General features: G+C 31.7%; 1 protein-coding gene across 8 annotated transcripts in view; it reads right to left on the bottom strand.

Moving 5' to 3' along the window:
* Positions 1–200: 200 nt before the first annotated feature.
* Positions 201–24,858, bottom strand: part of LOC143069753 (SPARC-related modular calcium-binding protein 1-like) — a 54,823-nt gene continuing 30,165 nt past the window's right edge. For 2 of the 8 annotated variants that reach the window (XM_076244521.1, XM_076244529.1), the window contains 12 exons: positions 21,757–21,972; positions 20,192–20,251; positions 19,323–19,418; positions 16,602–16,853; positions 14,983–15,012; positions 12,196–12,270; positions 8,139–8,240; positions 7,021–7,260; positions 6,070–6,151; positions 3,639–3,726; positions 2,290–2,443; positions 201–1,620 (listed from right to left, as the gene is read on the bottom strand). In XM_076244521.1, coding sequence (XP_076100636.1) covers positions 1,544–1,620; positions 2,290–2,443; positions 3,639–3,726; positions 6,070–6,151; positions 7,021–7,260; positions 8,139–8,240; positions 12,196–12,270; positions 14,983–15,012; positions 16,602–16,853; positions 19,323–19,418; positions 20,192–20,251; positions 21,757–21,972 — 1,472 coding nt within the window. In that variant the 3' untranslated portion in view covers positions 201–1,543. The remainder of the gene's footprint in view (positions 1,621–2,289; positions 2,444–3,638; positions 3,727–6,069; positions 6,152–7,020; positions 7,261–8,138; positions 8,241–12,195; positions 12,271–14,982; positions 15,013–16,601; positions 16,854–19,322; positions 19,419–20,191; positions 20,252–21,756; positions 21,973–24,858) is intronic. The other 6 variants (XM_076244527.1, XM_076244523.1, XM_076244525.1 and 3 more) reach the window with 6 other exon arrangements.

Here is a 24,858-nt window from a genome sequence, read left to right as displayed (position 1 = left end):
TGTTTTGAACATTAATCGGGCTATTACTTTCTCGTTATAATAGTGACTGCGTGGCATTTTATAGCTTACTATGCTGTATGGTTTTTGCTATCGATCAATGATTTAGTATTGCTTATCTTCTTCGTAATTTGGTCTTTGGTCGAGAGGTGTCTCATTGGCAATTATACTAAATCTCTATCACTTTCATAAACACTACTAAGCATAAGTTTGCATTTTATTTTCCCTTACTTTACAAAATGTCCAATATTATTCATCAGACAAAAAACAACTATACATATGTACAAACATTGCAGCGAAAGATAAACAACATGTATATGTAAACAAATCTACAGATTGACATTTTAACTAACTTTAAAAAGTTTATCATTTTTCTCAATAAGAAACGACAATGTGTACCATATTAAGCATTGTTAAGTATTTAGAATAAAATTGATAGTTTCCTGTTCAGATTTGAAAATTTGATCTCAATCTATTTCATTCAAATTGGGAAAAGTTGCAAGAATTTGTTAAAAGATTAGTTTTGTTGAGAGGGGTGGGGTAGAAAAATATGTAACATGATTTTGTAATTTTTTTATCCAATATTTAAGAATCATAAATTACAAACCCAAAACCCAAAACATTAAATTGTGTTGCTGAACAAGTATTGCAATACAATGCATATAAAAAGAAGAGTTGTATAGATACATAAAGCTAAGTCTTGAATTCAGTTTAACAATCACTTAGCGTATAACTATTATTATAGTTTAAACATATTTTATTTTGCAAAAGTAGCAAAAGGGATTGGACACAAGTTATAACAACATTAGAGACGTCCTCTCCCATAAGCATAAGTTTGCATTTTATTTTCCCTTACTTAAAAAATGTCCAATTATTATTCATCAGACATAAAACAACTATACATTCTGCACTTGTAGCCATCCCTTTTCTACAACAATTTTGTAGAGATTTATTTATCTTAACTAGGTTTCAGTCTGGTGATGAAAGAATAATCAAAATATCAGAGTTCTGATACTTAAACTAATTACATTAATTATTGTTGATATTTTAATGTTTGTCTGTTTGTAATTTCAAAGTCAGTTTTGATGAAAATCTTAACAGACATTATTGTTTTAAGGGTATAAAACCACGCGAGATTCTATGTAATTTAAGAGATTTGAAGAAAACAGGAGCTGACAATCACTCAATATGTAATTACCCATTGCATTAAAGGCACCACCAGCCTTGGCATATCAGACAGCAATTATCTGTCGGAAATATCATAATATTTCTCATCAGACGATTAACAGTATCTCACAACAAATACATAGTTAATGTGATGAACAACAGGATTACATAGTTCTCCAATGAATCTAAATAGTGATGTAATAAATGACGTCACAATGCTATAATTTATAATGATATTTAACAAATGGATCTGTAGGCGAAGTAGGCGAAGTAATTATAGTGTTTTCTTGCCAACACCGTATGCTGTTTTATTTGTTCATCACATTGGAATCTTATATTAAATATCACAGATATGTATGAAAGTTCCTAGTCTTTAATGTCAACTTTGTCTTAGAATATTGCTAAAAGGATTAGGACCCCTTCGTCTAGGATCTTCTGTAAATAAACTGGAACTACCTGTTAATAAAAAAATAAATGATTTATTAATATAAATTCTTTATTTTTTATATTCTCTGATTACAAATGTAGCTTTTGCATTCTTCAGACTGGCCGAAATTCTTTAGCAAACAACATTGTACATATATTAGAGAGAAAGATGTATGTATCGCAATCCATACAAGAAAAGTCAGACATGCTGTTATTGTTTTGAATGTTCCGATTGGTCCACATATCGGAAGTTATTATTTTGGTCATTCCGATTGGTCCACATATCGGAAGTTATTATTTTGGTCATTCCGATTGGTCCACATATCGAAGTTATTATTTTGGTCATTCCGATTCGTCCAGATGTTTAATGTTATTGTTTTTGCCAATTCAATTTAAAACTAGCCGTTCTCCTCCTGTTGTTTTCGAAGAATAAAAACCAATTTAAAATATATTTCTAATTTAGTTTGCTTTGATGGAGAGTTGTCTCATTGACACTCATATACCACATCTTATTGTATATATTATAATAGTAATAGTGTTTGCTTGCCTATATATATGTATATAAAATTGATTGTTCTGTGCAGGATATAGGTACAAATGTAAATAAAAATATAATATACTTAAAAATGAACATTTAATTTACATCCGCAATGGTCCTGCCATCACAATCTCTACATCAACTTTATTTTATAAACTTACCAGTTGTATCCATGCAACTAACCCATTCGTTTTTAGATACTTTTCTGTCTTTATTTTCATCACAATATCGTATGAAGTTTCTCCTACATCGCCTGGTATCTTTTGTTTGTGGGATTTCTTTTCGTAGTGTCTTAAGCTCCTTGCGTTCTAAAACCTACAAAGAACCAGTAGATCCTCAACCAATCGCTGTATTGTTATTGATTTACTTGACATGTCCATTGCATAGAAAATAACAAAAGATGGGATACAGAAAGTTAGAAAACATAGAATGACCAGAAAACTATTGTCTGTATAGAACTATTATCTGTATAGTTCTATTCTAACAGCCAATACTGAAATAAAGATATCTGGATTGTATTTGAAGCTTACAGCGCGTAGCCAGGGAAACTCAATTTGCGACAGTACAACTACTGATGGACGTCTGCAATGCTTCAAATACAAAATCTTTAACTTCTTCATGTTCCACTTTAAAGGTGATGTCCTCTGACTAAATCATTCAAAATTAAGTGAATATGTTGAATGCATCTATCCAATCAAAATTAATGATATACAAGATGCTACTTAAAGTTTAATCTTTACTTACATATAGTAATTGACAATGAGAGTCGGTTGAAAATATTTACCCTTTACAAAAAAAAGACATAGTTGCAGTTTCCTTATTGTGAACTTTCAATTTCTAACAAGCATCATTCCAAAGGAGCCTGCATATATATATATATGAATAAATCCCAGTTTACGCGATATTCCAGAGCTTGCATTTCCCACCGCGATTCCCTACCGACAAGGAAGCTTTAAAACCAAAAGTTTGAAGTAGTGAAATTAAAATTAACCCTTCGAAAAATTGATAGACGCTATTATCAGATCGATTGCTGTACATGTACGTAATGTAATATTTGTTTTCATAATGACGACGGATATGATCCAACCGTCGTATCCGCAATCCCGTCCTTTTCCTTCTTGAATGCAACCTATAAAACTAGAATTATCCCAGGTTTTATACTAACATGAGCAACAAAACGGGTGACACACGAGGATCAGGGTCGCTCAACATTCCGGAACGGTTGGGACGACTATCGGTAATGCATTATTGTGTATACCTTTTTTTATATTTCAGTCTTTAGTTTGTTATAATGTGTTTTGTATATTATTGTTTGTCTTTATAAATGTCAGTTCGTTTTCGGCTTAGGATATTTACCATTCCTTCGGTATCTTTCGGCTTAGGATATTTACCATTCCTTCGGTATCTTTCGGCTTAGGATATTTACCATTCCTTCGGTATCTTTCGGCTTAGGATATTTACCATTCCTTCGGTATCTTTCGCCTTTTTTTATAATTATATCTATACTTACAAGGTTTGAATTAGAATCTAAGTTTCTAAATTTCCATTCGACAGCTCCGTCAGGGGTGGTTTCTACACCGCCAACCTTCAGTACGTTTCTGAAAAGTAACCGTTGTCATTATATAGTGGTCATTCAAAGAGTTAGTGCATTTTGTCTTATGATAATAAATACACGTTTTCTTTATTCAGAAGGTATTGGCCATGAAAAGTGAATCTATAAAACCACTTGCCTGATAGTCGAATACAATAATGAAATGAATTATTATTCATTGAAAAATAAAATATGCTGAATTTTGTTGTACACCAATTAAACATCCGCTTAAGTTTTCGGCAAACCGAAACCGAAGGAAGGAAATATGTGTCCCTTTGAATGACATAACCAAATAAGACTTTACAGTTTATTGCAATAAATAAAGAAGCTATGATATTTTTATTTAACTGTTAGATAAATAAGGAATGCATGTGTCCATTGGACACAGATGATGCCCCCGTTTGCATTTAAGAGTATGAAGAGACATATTTCAAGAAAGGTAAAAGTGACACTATCACATTTGTTCTTAATGTGTGTTGTGGTAATAAGCATTGCATGTAAGTTTCAAATCAATTGTTTGAGGCAAAATATAGTTAGGCAACTAAAACGACAAATTCAACAATTGTTTAACTCTAGAATGGTAAACGTGACGCTACCAAATTTAAACTTGATCTGTGCTTTGTGGGAATAGGCTTTATGTATAAGTTATATAACATTCAGAATAGGCAGACTACAGTTAAAGAATAAAAAACAATTTTGTGACGTTTGAACATACGGACGGACAGACAACATGACCGAAGGGGAAAACAATATGCTCCCATGTCATAGCAAGAAAAATGAAAACGGACAACTCACTTCTTTTCTACTTTTTTTTAATTCAAACTTGTCAAAATTGATTTTATAATTCTCTAATTGTGTTCCTTTATATAATCTTAAAAAATATCATTAATTTTTTGTATAACCTTTACATGTCTTTTAACACTTCATTTTATTAAAAGATGGTGGATGGATCTCCATATTTTTATATTGGTGACCTATAATGTTTATATATATATATATTTTGAGACAAAGCACGATATGAACTAAATTTGGCAAATTATTAAAAAAACAATCTGTCATTTTTTGCGTATATATACGTCATACAGCCTTAATGGAATTGCAGTATCACCATTTGTACGAGGACTGATCAAGAGTACTTCTCATTTAGAATTAAACTTTCGAACTTTACAAATTGACCAATAATTAAAAATTTGAAGTGTTCAATATTGACTAGGGCCAAGTACTATTTGGTTACAGTTCACACCTGTGCAAACTTTCAACACCTGTGGGATTAACAAGATAGTGAATATGATAACATATAGATTTATTTTATATGATGAAGCATGCTTTTGTAGGTTTTTGTCAACATTGTTACTGACGGTAATTCAGACGTCACTCAGCCATATAAAACATTCACACAAATTTTACACCTGAGAACTTAATGAAATTATTTACGAGTTATATTATATACTTTATTGTCATAAACACCAAAAACAAGAAATTTTTAATATTTTTGTTTGTTTTGTTTTTTTTAGTATAATTTTGTTTAAATGAATTCGATTTTTTTTTTCGAATATGAAAACCGCACGAAATTAATTTGTAAAAATTTAATTTATTTCAATGACAATGAGGTGATACATGTACTTTCAGTTATTTATACCATATATTGAATAAAATATAAATTACAGGTTTGTATGAAATTCCTTTTAAGATGAAAGTATACATTCCTTTTAAGATGAAATACAGAAAAAAAATCAATACATGTACAATGTATATTATATATAAAAATTTGTAACGGTTCTGTGGAACCCAGTGTCTCGCCTACTTTTGCTGTTAATTGCAGGCTCAACAAAAACGAAAAAAAAAAATAAAAATATTCCTCTTGATACTATCCTTTGATTGTAAGAAGCTTCTGTCCAAGTTTGGTAAAAATCCAGGATAGTTTATGAATCAAATAAATGTTTTTTTTTTAAACTTTTAACTGCAGACTGTATGTAGTGTTAACTGGAAGAAAAACTAAGTCCATTTATAAGTAAAATACGGATAAACAGGTACAAAAAAAAATAACAAAATGTCCTTCTAGATACTAGCGTTTGATCATAAACAAGCTTCTGTCCAAGTTTGGTACACATCCAGAATAGTTATCAAAATTTCAAAAACATTACGACGCCGACGACGGGATGTAGGATCGCTCATGAATATGTCTCGCTTTTTCGACTAAAGTCGAAAGCTCGACAAAAATGTAATCTGATTCTAGACGTTTCTTAAATGTTTGGTTAAGTTCCGTCATTCAATTTTGATTACAAAAATTGGTCTTGTACATTTTTTCTAAATTAATCTGACCAGTAGCAGTAGTAATGCAGATACTCACAAAGGATTACTTTCATTCATCTGTTTAATGATGTATAATAATAAATCCGCAATAAATCGTCTTTTCTTAGAAAACGGACAACCTGTAAAATAACCAAAACTCTAGCTTGATTTCTGATTAGATGCAATGTACATCAATTTTTCAAAATTCTGTCATACAAGTGAGAGGTTTAGCTAGCTACAAACCCAGGTTTAATCCACTGTTTTCTACATAAGAAAATGTGCTGTACCAAGTCAGGAATATATGACAGTTGGTATTCATTCGTTTAGTGTGTGTGTGTGAGCATTTGGTTTTGCCATTTGATAAGGGACTTTCATTTTTAATCTTCCTCGGAGTTCAGTATTTTTGTGATTTTACTCTTTAATAATAATTACCAACAATAATATATGTCTCGAATCTATCTTTATTAATTAAGTGTAAGTTGTGTGAATTGTGGTTTGTTGTTATCTTCAGTTTGATGTGAATTGCAGTAATGCGTGCATGTCCGTTTATAGTGAATAGCAGGTTGCTGTGAATGACAGCTCTATTTTTTTTGTTTCGCAAATGTCTGTTTATTGTGAATCAGTTATTGGTTATTTTCAGCTTAATGTGCATTGCAATACATTAATTGGTCCGAAAGTGAGATTTGTGTAAAATGGCAAATTATTGTGAATAGCAGTTTATTTCGAATTGCAGTTTATTGTGAATTACAGATTATACATATGTGCATGCCGCATTATTTCCAATGAAATTTGTGAAAAGCAGTCATGTGTGCATGTTAGATTCTTGCAAATGCCAGTCTGACGTGAATACCAGTTAATGTATGCGTGAATGAAAGTTTCTTGCGAATGGTTGATGTGCATATTAGTAAGATGTAAATGGAAAATCTTTACCACTGTGTTTATGCATTTATTCACAGGAAAGGAAGACGAAATGGAAATATTAGAAATACTAGTACATTATTTTTAATACCTTTCATTTCTCGCTGTATTTTGATATCATTACATTTTGGTAACTCCTTCAAGGCTGAAGTCCCTGGGATCGGTTTACCCGATGCTTCATGGACACACCAGCAATATCCAGATGAGTTATGACACTGGGCCTGTGACCAAAGGCCAGTGTTTGTACAAGACGGGATAAATGTTCCACCAGTTGGATCTTGTTTGTTTTGTATCAGGGCAGCTTCCCTCTCTTCTATACAACTCCGGGTTTCTATTTAATACGATTATTTTACATTATAGCATACGGTAACATATAAATAGTGTATCTATTGGAATTATCATACATGTACATGCAAAAGCAAAGCAAAGATAGGCTAAATCTACGTAAAATAATATTTTCTGCATAGTTATAATTCACCTTTACACACCCAATAAGTTTAAGCGAATTGCAGACATACATTTATGTTCAAGAACAGCCAATCGAAAACATGCTACAAATGACACCTCAATTAAAAAAAGTTGTCTTTTCATGTTAGTATACCCTCTTATTGTCTCGTTTGAGGGTGGCCTTTATATACAGATTTGATTGTACTCAACTTTACCCACGTTAAATTAATTCTTTATATTCATGCCATATTTCTAAATTCTAAATATTTACAATATAAAACAAGTGTGTTTCAGATGAAAATATTACTTTACTATTGCAAAGACAGCAAGCAAAAGCTCCTGAATGCTAGTTTGTAGTAAAATTTTAAACAAAAGTACATATTAAAGTTTATTTAACGGCAGACCACAAGAATAAATCTTGTCAACATCCCCAAACTACTTCCATTTTTGTAAACATAAAAATTACCATATTCGTTATTGTGCATAAAATGTGGTACATGTACACTTGACAAAGAGGCTTTTATAATAGGTCACAGTTCGACACAAATTTGCTTCTTTGTAAAAAAAAAATACTTGTAACGTATAGTAAAACAATCCATTCTGGCCGAATCGTATTTAGAAATGTATTTTTGTATTCAAAATATTTTTCTCTCACACGAAATTCATTAACCTAACACAAATCTGAAAAATACGAGAAGTTCCAGTATACATATTAGAGCAAAGCAAGAATAGATTAGCTAAGATAAAGTATAAATATCTTACTGTCGTCTGTTTCCGGTGCTGGGGTGTTACTAGGTTGATGGGGAATAAGTCCCTTTGGAGGCCAGGGTTTCCTTGATAAATCTATTAAGGAGGTCTTGCTTTCTGTGATACAAAGAAATTACATTCACTTCAACAAAGTCCATACATTTCAATTGGCCCTGTCACGGTTATTACAGCCATATTGAATAGAGGACATATTTTGATAATGGAGGTGGAAATACTTTGAAAAACGCGGGAAAACATCCTTGCTCGATGCGGATGTTTTCCCGTATTTTCTAACTATTTCCATCTCCCTCCAAAATTTCTGACCACTATTCAGTATGGCTGCAATAACTGTGAAGTGGTCCATTCTACTATACTACTATTTAGTAAAACAGATCGCTTTCAATAATTCGTCATTGTCGTCGAAAGTTATTTCATTATAATTCTAAAATATTCATACACTCTGATTGGACTAAAAATTGTATTTCCTTTTTTATATTTGATAATGATTACATAGTAAAACCGTAATGCTCCTTGATCGTACTACCTTTTTAATGGCTGCTTGTCACATATTTTTCTTTAATGCATTCTAATTATTTTCTGATATTCCTTTTTAAATATAAACTACACTCTTATATATACGCAGCAAAAATATTAGCTAGTAACCCCATCTAACTGAAAGACCGTACCTTGAGCCACCTGTTGCCGTGGTTTGTACGAGCGAGATTATATTTTAGAACTTTATATTCCGCTACAATTATACTAGAATTCGAAACCCTTTAGGGGTAAAATTAAAATCATTGAAAAGGGGGAACTAAGAGAGAACAACTTATAACCAGATGCTTCGCAGGGCGCAGCTTTATACGACCGCAGAGTTCCAACCCTGAACATTTGGGGCAAGTATGGACACAACATTCAAGCTTGATACAGAATAGCTCTGACTTTAGACTGTGATTAAATAGTTGACACAACACAGGTTTCTTACACATAATGAATGTGGTCTAAGAACTTAAACTTAAAAACTTTAAATTTCAAATTGGACATTACCTATTATGGTCCAATATCCAAAATCTAAATACATGGTTAGATTCAGAACCCCAAGAATTGAATTTTTGATGAAATCAAATGAAGTTCAACTTTGGACCCTTTAGACCTCAATGTGGACCAATCTGATAACCGGGTCCAAACATCAAAAATCTAAATACATGGTTAGATTAAGCATATATAAAAAAAACCCATATATACAATTTTTGTTGAAATCAAAGAAAGTTTAATTTTGAACCGCAATTTGGACCAATTTGAAAACTGGGCCTACAATCAAAAATCTAAATACAAGTTTAGATTCAGCATATCAAAGAACCCCAAGGATTCAATTTTTGTTGATATCAAGCAAAGTTTAATTTTGAACCACGATTTGGACCAACTTGAAAACTGGGCCCATAATAAAAATTATAAGTACATGTTTACATTCAGCATATCAAAGAACTCCAAGGAGTCAATTTTTGTTGAAATCAAACAAAGTTTAATTTTGGACCACGATTTGGACCAACTTGAAAACTGAGCCCATAATCAAAAATCTAAGTACATGTTTACATTCAGCATATCAAAGAACTCCAAGGAGTCAATTTTTGTTGAAATCAAACAAAGTTTAATTTTGGACCACGATTTGGACCAACTTGAAAACTGAGCCCATAATCAAAAATCTAAGTACATGTTTAGATTCAGCATATCAAAAACCCCAAGAATTCAATTTTTGTTGAAATCAAACTTAGTTTAATTTTGGACCCTTTGGACCTTAATGTAGACAAATTTGAAAATGGGACCAAAAATTAAGAATCTACACACACAGTTAGATTCGGCATATCAAAGAACCCAATTATTCAATTTTTGATGAATTCAAACAAGGTTTAATTTTGGACCCTTTGGGCCCCTTATTCCTAAACTGTTGATACCAAAACTCCCATAATCAACCCCAACCTTCCTTTAATGGTCATAAACCTTGTGTTTAAATTTCATAGATTTCTATTTATTTATACATTGAAAACCAAGAAAAATGCTTATTTGGGCCATTTTTGGCCCCTAATTCCTAAACTGTTAAGACCTCAACTCCCAAAATCAATCCAATCCTTCCCTTAGTGGTCATACACCTTGTGTCAAAATTTCATAGATTTCTATTTACTTAAACTAAAGTTATAGTGCGAAACCAAGAAAATGCTTATTTGGGCCCTTTGTGGCCTCTTATTCCCAAACTGTTGGGACCAAAACTTCCAAAATCAATCCCAACCTTCCTTTTATGGTCATATACCTTGTGTTTAAATTTCATAGATTTCTATTTACTTATTCTAAAGTTATAGTGCGAAAACCAAAAGCCTTCGGACGCCGACGACGACGACGACGTCAACGTGATACCAATATACGACCAAAAAATTTTCAATTTTTGCGGTCGTATAAAAAGGATGTTCGCACATTGTATTCTAAGAATATGTCAAATACATAGATACATATTCTATATCTTATAGGTATGGACAATTCGTAGTAATTATTTCTATCAAAAGTAATTCATTCTTGAATTCAATGTATCACAGCTAGGAAATATGTGAAAATCTTTTCCATATACATATATTGTATACAGAACATTTAGAAATTACATTTAGAAATTACATTTAGAAATTACATTTATTGTAAGATATTTGCATGCTTTTATAATGCTTTAAATTTTGACACTGCGATTGAAACAAATATAATAGCTTACATGAGTACAAGTTTTCTTGTCATCGTTCAGTTCAATAATTGTATATAAATGTGAAAAGGGTGTATATAGTGTGTATACATAACATTGTTCTGTCATTTGACAAATGAAAGCAATTCAACAATAACTGCGACTAAACAGTAGCTCTGCACAAAGCATGGAAGCTGCATCATAAGCTAAACTTATAAAAATATACAAAAATGAAAAAAACTTAATATCATGCATGAGAATGTGGTTGGTGTCCTCTTATTCTGTATTTATAAAAAAAAATAGACATTTTTTCTCAATAGTTTTCCTTTGTTACCAATTATTGTTTGTTATTTATAATTTTTGCTTATTTTCCTCAGTCTATTTTTTATCATTTATTCTGCATTCATTGCTTATTATTATCTATTCTGTAAACCTTGTCCATACCCCCATGCATGGGATAGCTACAAAGATACTTATGAAATTCAACATGTATGACTGTTTACTATATGTTTTGAAACTATTGACTCTTAGAAATTGTTTGTAATAAGAGAAAAAAAAAGGCAAAAAAAAAAAATAACAATGTTTCCGGTCTCTTGCTAAATTAAATAGGGTAGATGGATAATATAGTTAGTACATATTTTACAAAGGCTATTTAAGAAAATGTTCTGGGCTAAAACGCTGGATAACCAAATGTCTGAAATGGAAAAGCTCAACCAAAAATGTAAAAAAAGTATGAAAAAGGCACAAAAGATACCAGAGGGACATTCAAACTCACAGATAGAAAATAAACTGACAACGCCATGGATAAAATAGCAAAGACAAACAGACAACAAAAGTACACAGACAAAACATGGAAAACAAAGACTTAGAAATACGAACCCCACAAACAAATGTCGGTGATCTCAGGTGATCGATGGGTAAGCAGATCCGGTTCAACATGTGGCACCCGTCGTGTTGCTTATGTTATTACAAACCCGGAAAGATTATCATGATAATTAAGGTAGGATAGGATGACAAGAAACATGATTATATTTTTTCAGCCTAAATATCTTCAATTTGTATAACCGTTTGTTTTCTATTTTAACACTTCAAAAAGATATGACTCAAAAAAAGATTATCTGTCTAAGCTTTACTTATAAGTATCTGACAATATTACGATTCACTTTCAGTTCAGATAATTAATACATCTGAGAATCAGATTCTTGAAGTAACAGTATCAATACAACACAATCAGACAATCACAGAACGTAGAACGAAGTGTTTTCACGTCATTATATGCAATGCTCAGACTTAGAATCTGTATTTTATTCAGACTAACTTAAACATTGATTGTAATTGAAGTGAAACATTAAGTACCTTCAATCTGTGGTGGCTCCCTCGGCTTCGGTCTTGCATTGTCTTCTGATTTTAGGGAATTAAATATATAATACACTATATCAGATAGGTTTATATAAAACTGTTCTATTGAGATACTTGGCTATTGCACTTGCCCGGTCTGCCGTTGTTAGTGTGTTAAGAGTTAGTAAAAGATAGAGATTTGGAAATTTGGTTCCGTTCAGCACTTTCAATCCACACACACACACTGTTCCTCATACCACTTTCAATCCATACGCAAACTGTTCCTCTTAGCACTTTCAATCCACACACAAACTGTTCCTCTCAACTATTTCGGTCTACACACAAACAAACACACACACACACACTGTTTCTCTCTCAAACAAACATTCATACAGATATTCATTAAACATGACAAAACACACACACACACACAGATAGACACACAAATGAACAAACACATACACATACAGACGAATAAAGAAACACTCTCCTACCTTCCTGTCGTTTTCTCTCTCTCTCTCTCTCTCTCTCTCTCTCTCTCTCTCTCTCTCTCTCTCTCTCTCTCTCTCTCTCTTCATCTTATCAAGTCCTCTCTCATTTGTTTCACATCTCTCAACCAAGCTTCCATTTCTCCAGAAATAAAGTTCACTATGCTCAAAAAGTGCCATTTGAAGAAGAATTAAGATTTTGTAGGTATCGTTTTATATTTAAAGCAATGTAGGTAAAGGGAAAATGATCGGTCCTGTAAAAGGTATGATTTCATAGAGGAATTTGAATATTTGAATAGAATTTTTGTGGATTGCAGTGGGTTAATACTAAAAGCAGAAAAATAAGCCAAAAGAAGTGCAACAGCAAACCAAGCAAGAACAATAACTCTGGGAAACTGCTGTTCCTGATAAACTAATATTTAAGTTAAATAACTATACTATTATGTGTATTTTGCAAAATGGTAAAACTATGACAATATCTTGATATCAAATTTCGTCTGATTTTCAGACACAACAAAATGTACAACAATATATTCTGACTTATAATAGATAATTGTATAATTGTAACTTCCGGAGACAAACGCTGCTCTAGATTAATAATTGAATTACTGGTAATGTTTTGTTGATAAGCAAAATGTCGTAATAAATTTAAAATGCCTTTTCCCAAAAACCACATTCCGGAAGAAAATTAAGCAGACTAAAAAAATATAAATATTCAACAAAATTAAGTCATCTCCTCTGATGAAAAGTAGAGGTGATGTTCGGTAACGTGTAGAAACAATAAGAATTGAATAAAAATTAAACTGATATATTTTCGCACATATATTAATAAACTTACACTAAAGTATACTCTAGTCATTTAAAATACTCTAAACCAACTAATTTTCGCGAGTAAACAAATAACGTGAATATAAATAGTCGAGAATATGTAAAACTTGGATCTTCTCCTAAGTAACTGCATCAAGTAATTTGAAAAAAATGAAATAAAATTGCCGCAAATTGAGCTAGAAAGTGGTTTACTCCAAAAAAAAATCGTGAAAATAAGTTGATTTACAGTATAAAATATTCAGTGTAAGTAAAAAACGTAAACGAGTACAAAGTACTTGCAAATAAATCATTTGCCTGAGTATAAGAGTTAAGAATTGTATTTTGTTCTAGATTTGAGTTTCGGGAAAAGGCATTGGGAACAACAGTTTGGAAAAATATTATATCAGTGACGTTTAGTCAGTTAGGATCTACAGCAACTAAATATACAATATGTAAAAATTAGCGTAGGAAAAGAGTAAAGAGAATACGCCAAAAAAAGAGTATAAATTAAGCAAAAAAAAATTTCTCTTAGATACAAAGTTTATTAAATACCTTATTAATAGCTTATCTACCTTTTATTGATTTTGAGTTCGAGTGCACCTGACGAAGTTAAGGTGAAAACTTTTGGTGTCGAGTGAAACTGATGAAGTTAAGTGGAAAACTTTTGGTTTCGAGTGCACCTAATTAAGTTTATTGTTCAGTTGAACGGCCAGTCACCAAAAGGTTCCATCCGCCCAATAGCCCTTGTCTCAATTCTGGCCTAATCAAATTGGTCCGTTGTGTTTTCGTTTGATCATTTGTAATCAGATATAAAACAAGATTTTCTAGTATATTCAAATGTGTTGTGTATCCATTCCGCAATTAATTTTTCTGCAATTTTACAGTGTTGCTATATAGCAATTAAATTGAAAACAATATTTTTATTCAGAAATAATCTTTTAGTTTCATAGTTTATGCCTCTTTTTAAAATTTAGCGCTGAAATTTTATTTTTACTTTTTTGGTCTTTAATACTTTTTTTCTGTGGACCCTACCCCTGATGAATTTAAATAAGTAAGGTATAAAGCAACTAAAGAACAGATATGAAATCAGATGTTACTCAAGATATATGAAAAATGTTAAACTGAAATAAAAAATGTCTAAAAATTATAAAATTTCATATGACAAACTCTTAATTTAATACTTTTGTTTAAATGCCTGCCTTCGGAAAAAAAGCATTTAAATTTTGCACGAGTCCCTCATTTTGAATATCGAAATAAACCAAACCTTTAAAAAAAATGAAGTTAAAAAAAAAATGCTATTATTTTTTTTTAAATTGTAAAAACATAGAAGTTATTAGGTATTTTAAGGACATGTATGTATTCAAAACTATTAAAACAGTTACCAAGCGTTGATTTTATACTTTTTGTATATATTTCTAATGAAGACGTTCTCAGTTTTGATAAATGTAACGAAGTCCATACAGTAAAATAAATATGGGATTATTATAAAAATAAGGAAAGTATAACTTACTGGTTTCTTGTCTTGTTCTTCCCCTGTTACCTAAATAACGTGAAAAACCGGTATATAGAAAAAGTGCATATATGCATGCTAAAATAATCTAAACTACTGAATTGAAGTTTGGCAAAAATCACAATGCGCCCTTTTAAAGCGTATCAAATTAGCTCTAAAGCGTACCAGATAAGCTCTTATGCATTTATCTAAACTTAAGCAACCTCATCATCAGTGAAGTCGGGAAAGGTTTATTAGCAATCAACAGAACATGAACAATTTTTTTACTTCTAAAAAAGTAACTTATAAGGCAGATCTTTCCTCTAATGTCTTGGTCATCACAATACCTTCAGGATTGCGCTCGTCCGATAGTTGAAAATATCGATTATTTGAGCAGTTCGTCATCTGATGATTGTTTCATTTTGGCTTATCACATGAGCATAAATCAAATGTATGAGACAAAACGTGGAAATTGTTGATAATGACGTAAGCAAAAATCGTTGTCTAAGGGACGACATCAAAAGATCGATGTAGGATAAAAAAACTTCATTCAAATAGTTTGGGGGTGGGGGGGGGGGTCAACATTGCTGCAAGTTTTGTTAATCTAAAATCGATTTTACATATATCCCTATTGGTCAATCAATTTTTCCAAAATTAAGTTAAGAGGGGGGGTGTGGGGGTCAGTGAAAAAACTATGTGAATTAAGTTTTTTATCCTTCATTGAACTTTTGATGTCATCCCTAATGAAACCAAAAGCAATGGCATAAAACACTAATTATTAAAACGGAGTTTTACTTATACTAGAACACACCCGCGAAATCGCGGGCACATAGAGCTTAAAAACACCCGATCCCGACGCCCCAAAAAAGGTCCTGCCTTCCTCTAATCTCTACCTTACTTTCATTTTTGCTAAATCAATATTTTCCCTTTCAACAATAAATTTGTATGCCCCATTTATGGACATTGTGTTTTCTAGCCTGTGCATTCGTTAGTTCGTTCGTTCGGTCGTTCGTCCGTCCGTCTGTCCCGCTTCAGGTTACAGTTTTTGGTCGAGGTAGTTTTAGATGAAGTTGAGCATGTTTTACTTATTTATGCAAGTGGTATGACCCCTTAAATAGTAAACATTTCAAAGAAGACAGTAGACAGAATCAGGGACTTTCTATACTAACATAGAAAGTCCCTGACAGAATACAGAGAGTCTCTATATATATTAAAGTAGTATAATCGTAGTTTACATGTAGATAAACGCGAAAAATAATTGTCCTCTCTAAGGAGGTATAATAGTTGTGTGCCTTGCTATCTAAACACCATGATATGGAGAACGCTCTGAATGGCTTATTTATTTTTCATTTTTGTTATCTATCATACGATAGGTTGTATTTGTGCATGTTTCTCTAACCGGAAGTCTTATCTATGACTAAAAGTCAGTCTGATGACGGAATCATATACGGACTCCTTTTATGTCGTTTTTCTCCCAAAATAACTCAATCTGAATAATCGTAAGAATGGATGACAAATGCGACTATGCATGTTACCTATAGGACACAGAGGCATGATGTTTGATTTATTGTGGAAGGAAGAGAAGCGACACACAAAATGAGGTCTTCTCGTTTAATAGTATAGATAGAAGATATACTTACCATTTAAATCAACACCGAGACACGACGTCCACTCCCCCTTTTCAATCCGTTTATTTTGATCATAATCACAATATGAAATAAATGTTTTTGCACATGCCCTTGGCTTAATTACTTTTTTCACCATTTTTTTTAGAGACCGAACTTCTTTTCGCCTCAATTTATTGTCTTTATTTCTATCTAGTTCTGAAAACTTCCACTCCGCAACACGTTTTTCACGTGAATTATCGGAATTATTTAAAGACTCCTCTGTATCTGAAAAATAAGTGACACATATTTTTAACAATATCATAATATTTTTTTCCTACTGAAAATGATTAAGGATAAGACAATCACCTGATTTTTATATTGTGTTCTATGTTGTAGTGTTACACCACTGTCCTAGGTTAAGAGAGGGTTGGGATCCCGCTAACATGTTTAAACCCGCCACATTCTGTATGAATGTCCCAAGTCAGGAGCCTGTAATTCAGTGGTTACTTTGGGATTATGATTTGGATTTTTCAATTTTTTTTTTAAATATTCTCATGGTATAATTTTTCATTTATCTTAAAAAAAAAATAACCGTCCATTTTTTTTATTTGAAAACTATCAATGAGAAATATATACAGAGTCCCATATGCATTGTCAGAAACAGGTCGTTTACTGTGTGTTGTCGTAAAGGTGCAATTAACAGGCACAAACAAAAGGTAGTAGGGTTAAACTAGTTTGAAAGGGCAAACTCTCCATAAAAAGACCGTTTGACACTCTTGTTGTCTTTGTTTGGTTATCAGATTGATTTTGTGTGCTTATACGTGTTTTTGTAACTTGAAGAAACCCACCATTTACCAAATCTGTTCATTTTGAAAAAAAATTGCGGGCGTTAAAATTTATACCACTAAGATATGTTAAAAAAACAAACTGACACGAGGTTTACAACGTGTATAATCATAAATTTAGATGCTTTTACTTTTCCTTTTTGCAGTACTTTTACATACAAAGTATTTTCTTCCTATAGGGAGAACGAAGCATTGACATGGATTTATGAATAATAAACTTTATTTTTCGCATACAAATATCTTTATGCATATTTATGAAAACAAATAAATAAAATGTAATTGTTATTCTCGTATATAAATGATATTATAAATGCCTATAGACAAACATCTGTTAGATTACATAACACTATATATATATGTTGGACAAGAGAAAGAATTTGATCTACTTTTTTGGTGGGGTTCGTGTTGTTTATTCTTTAGTTTTCTATGTTGTGTCATGTGTACTATAATTGTTTGTCTGTTTGTCTTATCTATATATAGATTTATGAATTTGACTGTCCCTTTGGTATCTTTCGTCCCTCTTTTTGTTTGTTTGTTATTGAATTTTCGGAAAAACGGTCGAAAACATAGCCTTCGATACAGAATTTTTTGATTTGTGCTTATATTCGTTGATTCAGACAGAAAAGGGTATACTCCCAAACTATGTACCTTGATAAAGTATCCGAGTATATTTTTAGAGCTCACATTTTAATATCAATTTTGAGACACCAATAGAAGTAATCTCGATTAAAATGTCGAGAAAAGTATAATATGTCAGGAATCAAAATCTAAAACTGCTATAACTTAAACATTCAATATGTATTGCAGGAAGTAACCTTGTAGAATGCACTATATGTAAGACAAAACCAAACAAATGTTTCTTAAGTATCTGTTCTGACAATGACTGAACCATTTCCGCATATACCAAATGCATAAAAGTGTTAAGTTTCTGTTTAATATAATCGACATAGAGTATTACAACTTGTTGTGTCGGATGTTAAACACCCCCCAACTAATTAAATGATACAATAACGTTTTAATATACAGCATTGATGGCATGAACTCTCTTTCTTCACTGTGTTATTTCGGTTTCTCGTATATTTGTTTTCGTTCACCCCTAAACAGTCCTTTCAAGGTTACTTCAAGGAACAAGAGGATAATTTCTACTCGACCCTTCCAGTTAAACAATAACCAATCATTTCGGTTATTGTGATATATTTAAGGTGGTACCCAACACTTTCACTAAAATTAATTTGGCTTGTTTAATTTTCATAAAATTTTGAACAAATATTTCCTTTAACCATTTGACAAAAATATATAAATTTCAAAATATTTGAACCAACCAATTTATCAGAAAAAATACACTGGTTATATAGCAGTTTGACAAAAACTAATTTTGATCATTGAGAAGCTTCATATTCCCTTCACAACACAACGTAATTAAAACGTTAACTTAAAGTTGATTTTACAGAGTTATCTCCCTGTAGTGTTAGGTTCCACCTTAACGAGGTTCAAACCAATTAAGGTAAAACCTTGTCCATGAAGGTATGAATATAATCTACTGCTAAGATTTCAGATCATTTCCATAGTACTGTGGATTCAATTATAATCGTTGGATACCAATTTTCGTGGATTCATTTATAATCGGTGGATACCAATTTTCGTGGATTCATTTATAATCGTTGGATACCAATTTTCGTGGATTCAATTATAATCGTTGAATACCAATTTTCGTGGATTTTGTGGGTATATAAGAATTACAAATGTTCATATATCTATATAATGATAATTTCCTAAATGCTCGTACTCGAACAGACTCAAAACCACGAGATTGAATGTACGCAAACATGCAAACTTTCCTTCATCCACGAAAATTGGTACCCACGAAAATAAATGAATCCACAATATATAATATATACAACATACTCACTGCTGCTTGTTGTCAAGCTTTTTGCTCGCTCATATTCTTTGATAAAAGTTTGCATAAGATTTTTATTAAATTCAGCTCTATCTGATTTTCTGCACGCTGCAAAATAAAACATATTGTTCAAACAAAACACACATGATATTATCTATTCATATTTTTAAAATATACAATTGGTGATGTCTGTTTGAAACAAGCAATAGAGAAAACTACAATACTAGTATATGTATCAAAATGTATATCAAATCATTTTTTTATTTCAAACAAACTTCTGCAGTGTTTTGTTATTCTTACTCTAAACATTTTAAAACAACAAACCTTTGTCACTTGCAGTACATGTATGTACAACTTCGTAGCTACATATGCAAATAAAATTGAGAAAGGAAATGGTGAATATGTCAAAGCGACAACCACCCGACCATAGAGCAAACAACAGCCGAAGGCAACCAATGGGTCTTCAATGTAGCGAGAATTCCCGCACCCGTAGGTGTCCTTCAGCTGGCCCCTAAAATATGCATAATAGTACAGTGATAATGGACTGTTTTGAACATAGACCAACTAGATAAATTACTCATTTGCCAACTTACTCCACATATATGTAGATAAAGCATTACACATACAGACATTTTACTCGAACAGAGACCAACCAATACCCTTTGCCACAGACGAAAAACAAAAAGTTGATACATCATTTTTTTTAGCATAAAATTGTAATTATAAGAATGACTCCTTCTTTTTGTATATATAGTTTTAAAAAAATGGGGGGGGGGATGCAAACGTGTTCATCCCGCACATATCATCCAGCACTTTTACACCTTAATAAAATTACAAAAGAAGCATTCATTTCTTAAATGAATCAATTTTTGGATACTTACCTTTTTTCTTTTTTCTTGTTCTATCTTTATTTCTAAATGATTTCTTCGTTCTAGATTTGCCTAAAATTTAAATTATATCTGGATAGTAACGAAGAGATTTATGGTATTTTATGTTATGTTACAAAATAATGTTGAATTTATGATGGTATGGAGCGGATGGTCTTTCGGTATTTTTTTTACATCTTTAGATCTTTTTTCTCTACTCGATAGTTTTTTGTCCATTGTTCTCTTTTATTTAGATTCAAGCACCCAATATATTCTCTGTGTTTTTTAGGGAGCTACCATTTGATTTTTATGGGGGGGCTAGGATGAAAAATTTTGTCCTGCATTTTTTTTTAGCTGTAATCTCTGTCCTGCCTTTTTATTTTTCACTCTGTTCGGTCCTGCCTTTTTTTTTTAGTTTATCCAGACTTTTTTTTACCTAAATTGTCGTCCTGACTTTTTTTTTTTTTTGCAAGTGTCTCATCCTGCCTTTTTTTTACTCAAAACTCCTGTCCTGCCTATTTTTTTCAAATTTCATCCTAGCCCCCCCCCATAAAAATCAAATGGTAGCTCCCTTATTTAAAAAATGTTCTCTTTATTATTCATTTATGTGGTCATGTTGTTCTAATTATTTTCTACCCGATTAAACCCATCCTGAATCTCATTTATAGTTTTAAACTTTTAGTAATGGCGAGACTAAATATTCTTTAAACATTTTTAAGAAAGACAAATTGCGTGGAATAAGAATATTAATATAAAACCCCTCAGAAATATTGCAGCTTAATTTTTCAAAAACTTGTTCGATCCGCCTTTTTAATTGCAACATGTTTATGTCAAGAAAAGACTGAGTCTATCGAGTTTTGTTCCAATGACGACGCATGAACATACAGTAAAATATATACAAATAATACACGTCTGAAAAGTGTCCAACACCACAAAAAACAAAAATATTTTTATGAAAAAACAAATATTTTGGGTAACAGCTATCTTTGATCAATACGAGTAGTCTGACAAAAAAAAAATAACGAATTTATATTTTGTTTTCAGAAATCTTGAATAGTTACTAGTAAACCGAACATCGCTGATTGAAAAGTTGAAAATCTTTTGACGATTACAACTAATTGAAGTATTAATAATCGACGAAAATGCGTATTTATACTTCCTTAATTTAAACAACACATGCAGTTTCTGTGGCAAGCACAATGTAAACAAAATAAGGAAATGCGGTATATGACTGCCGATTAGACAAATGTCCAACCGCGTTGAAATGGAGTGGACAAAGAAAACTCTGTGCCAGTGTGCGACATTCAACACAAATATGACAGACATGAACCAACGACAACCACTGAACTACAGGCTCTTGCCTTAAACAGGTATATAAAGAATGTGGCGGGGTTAAATATTTTTGTGAACAATGTATTTTATTTGAGCAATTTTAATCGATTCTTTCTCAATAGTCAAGCACATTGTATAAGCAAGCATTAAGGTTTTTCTTTATAACGAAGTAACTTTACACCAAGATTTTTTCCCAGTAACCAAGCACATTGTATCTTGCATTAAGGTTTCCCCCTATAATGAAATACCTTTACACGAAGGCTTTTTTCCCTGTAATGAAGTACCAGAAATTGGTCTTCCTTCTTTGGTTACACACCAACAATAATTTGTAGCTGCGTGACACTGAACATCAACATAAGACCCATCTTTCTTACATTCTGGTATAAAAATCCCAGCTGTTGGCCGCCTGGCTATTTTTTGAGCTTCCGTTCTTTCTTGCTGACATTTTGTAGAACTTTTAGAACCTGAAAGTAACAGATTCTTTAGCCAAATACAAATTATAGAAAATAAAAAATAAAAATCAGTTATCATTTTACATCAGTCTTTTTTATAGCTGACTATGCAGTTTGGGCTTTAATCTTTGTAAAAGACCGTAAGGTGACCCATAGCTGTTAATTTCTGTGTCATTTTGGTCTCTTCGAGATACTAGTAGTTGTCTCATCGGCAATCATACCACATCTTCCTTTTGATATTTACGAATAAACGTTTTTTTTTTTTTAATCATCAATTCGGTGTTCCAGGCGCATAACATGGAATCTGATTCTTTCTTGTTAAATATAATTATTGTCCTTATCAGATGGTACTGTTTATCTATTGTCTGTATGAAGTTCTTTATATTGAGAATTTCTTTCAGTAAAATAATTTTTCTCTACATTTTTTTTAATTATCCTTATTTTATCTGAATCCTTTTGAGTACTTCTTTAAGAAAATATATTCTTGTACTCGATTCATTTTCATCTGACATTAATGATAGATTCAATATTTGTTATTAACTTTTCAAATCATTATTTTGTAATCATGTGCCAATGCTGTAAGTTCATTTCTCTTTAAAATCTTCCATTTTATCATGTTAACTTAATTGTGTGTCATCTTTTTTTCCGATTTTGATCTTTTCATAAAAAAAAGAGACTTAACACAGCTAGCTTATATTATACATTTAACGATGTTTTGTTGTCTCATTTTAAAAATAATAGTCTTGTGTAGTAAATACATATTTTACCACACCCAAAACATGACTAGTTTAGTGACGAAACCTCGTTTTTTGAAAAACGGAAACGAGATATACGTCAAATTCGAACTTGACCCGTGTTTAATGTACCACAGCCTAATTTAGTTCCGTGTTTCATTTCTATTTATTACGTTGAACCGTACTGGTGGCACGGTAGTATTTCCTGGCCCATAAGGGATAATGATAGCCTTTTTAGAATTTTCACCACTTTCTAACACTGCAAAAAATTCTACATTCACAGTTAACTGAAGTACTTTCATTTTACTATTCAGAAAAGAATTTGAATATGTATCATGACCGTTTACTTTTTTTGCTATTTTTAAAAACCTAAGGCCACTAGTACTTTTAGGTCTTTTATGGTGCAGTGAATACAAAATTTAAAAAAATTCTCAAAAATTCATTTTCATCTGTATGTAAAATTATTTCATATTTTTCTACACCTGATTCATCCCTCAGTTTGGGAAAGTAAGATCAGTTGATACTGTATTTTTTGTCCAATCGCACTGTTTAGATACATTAACCTAAGTAGGGTACACAAAAGAGCAACCTAAATTCTGGAAAGCAAATACTACCGTGCCACCTTAACCAAGACATAACAAACTTGAAACCAGTCATGACACCTATGATACATAGACTTCTTACTTTGGAACATATTACAATAAAGAATACTAGTCTGCACTCATTTCTTACAAAAAAAAAATGAAACATTACATCCCTACCCCATCTGGCAGATTTTCACTTTTTTTTCATCTTACCATTTTTACTTAAGGAGTGAACAAAACCCAAATATATGATGTTTCAAATCAACACAGAAGTCAAACATGGTGATTCAGGAGGAATTATTGGAATGCCAACTCTGTTTATGGTTAATCTGACTGAAAGAAACAGTTTAAGCACCAAATCATGAAAACTGATATTAAAGTCCATTCCACATTTTACAGCATGCCTTATATTTTACTTTAAACATTTCCAGATTAAGAGGGTAATACAACAAGAGTCTTTAGATTGCAGTTAACTATTATTCCAAAATCTGTTTGACAATACATGTACTAGAATACATCTCTAAGTTGACTGTTTGTCTATTTCTCATGTATGCATTAAGTTAAATTATGTCCCCTTACATAATCAATTTGCCTTTATTGTGCTTTTCACTGTCAGAAAATCTTAACAACTAATGGTATTTTCATGGAAAATGAATAAACCATTTAATCTTGCTGATATAACATCATAAATACATTCTTTGTCAAAAATAATGTCTAGTCAATGTAAAGAACCCCCTATTTCTATCTCTATTTCAGACCAATATGAGAGCTAAATGAATAAGTAAGGACCCCTTAACCACTTACTGGTTCCCCAAAAGCTCCAACTGGTGTCATGTTACATCAGAACTACAAATTGAACCTCAAGAAAACTAGTATAGCTGTACTTGTGTTGAAAAAAATAAGAAATTATGCAATTTATTTGTTACGGTGAAAATAATAGGATGTACATGCAACCGAAGAATGTCGCGTCTCAAATTTCAGTGGTTGCACATGTGTCAGACACTGCGAAAAGTCAAAGCGAGCATTTATAATTAAAAATGTATTGCAAGTTACATAATAATAATGAAGTTCTACTTTCTAGGTAAATTTTTACATTATTACCTACAGATCAGGCAAAATTTGCTGAATCAGCAATTTTTACTCTCAGGGGTGGAATTTAAGGCTTGTTTTTATCATAGTTGCCCTTAATCTACTTAATATTGATAAACTTACAAATTGGATAGGTAAAAAAAGTTCCTTTATTGATTTAGTGTAAAAATATATATCCCCCTTAAGGTGGCACGGTAGTATTTCCTGGCCCATAAGGGATAATGATAGCCTTTTTAGAATTTTCACCACTTTCTAACACTGCAAAAAATTCTACATTCACAGTTAACTGAAGTACTTTCATTTTACTATTCAGAAAAGAATTTGAATATGTATCATGACCGTTTACTTTTTTTGCTATTTTTAAAAACCTAAGGCCACTAGTACTTTTAGGTCTTTTATGGTGCAGTGAATACAAAATTTAAAAAAATTCTCAAAAATTCATTTTCATCTGTATGTAAAATTATTTCATATTTTTCTACACCTGATTCATC

This window comes from Mytilus galloprovincialis, chromosome 3, assembly GCF_965363235.1.
Source record: "Mytilus galloprovincialis chromosome 3, xbMytGall1.hap1.1, whole genome shotgun sequence".
NCBI classification, from domain to species: Eukaryota; Metazoa; Mollusca; class Bivalvia; order Mytilida; family Mytilidae; genus Mytilus; species Mytilus galloprovincialis.
This window is presented reverse-complemented; position numbering and strand designations above follow the sequence as displayed.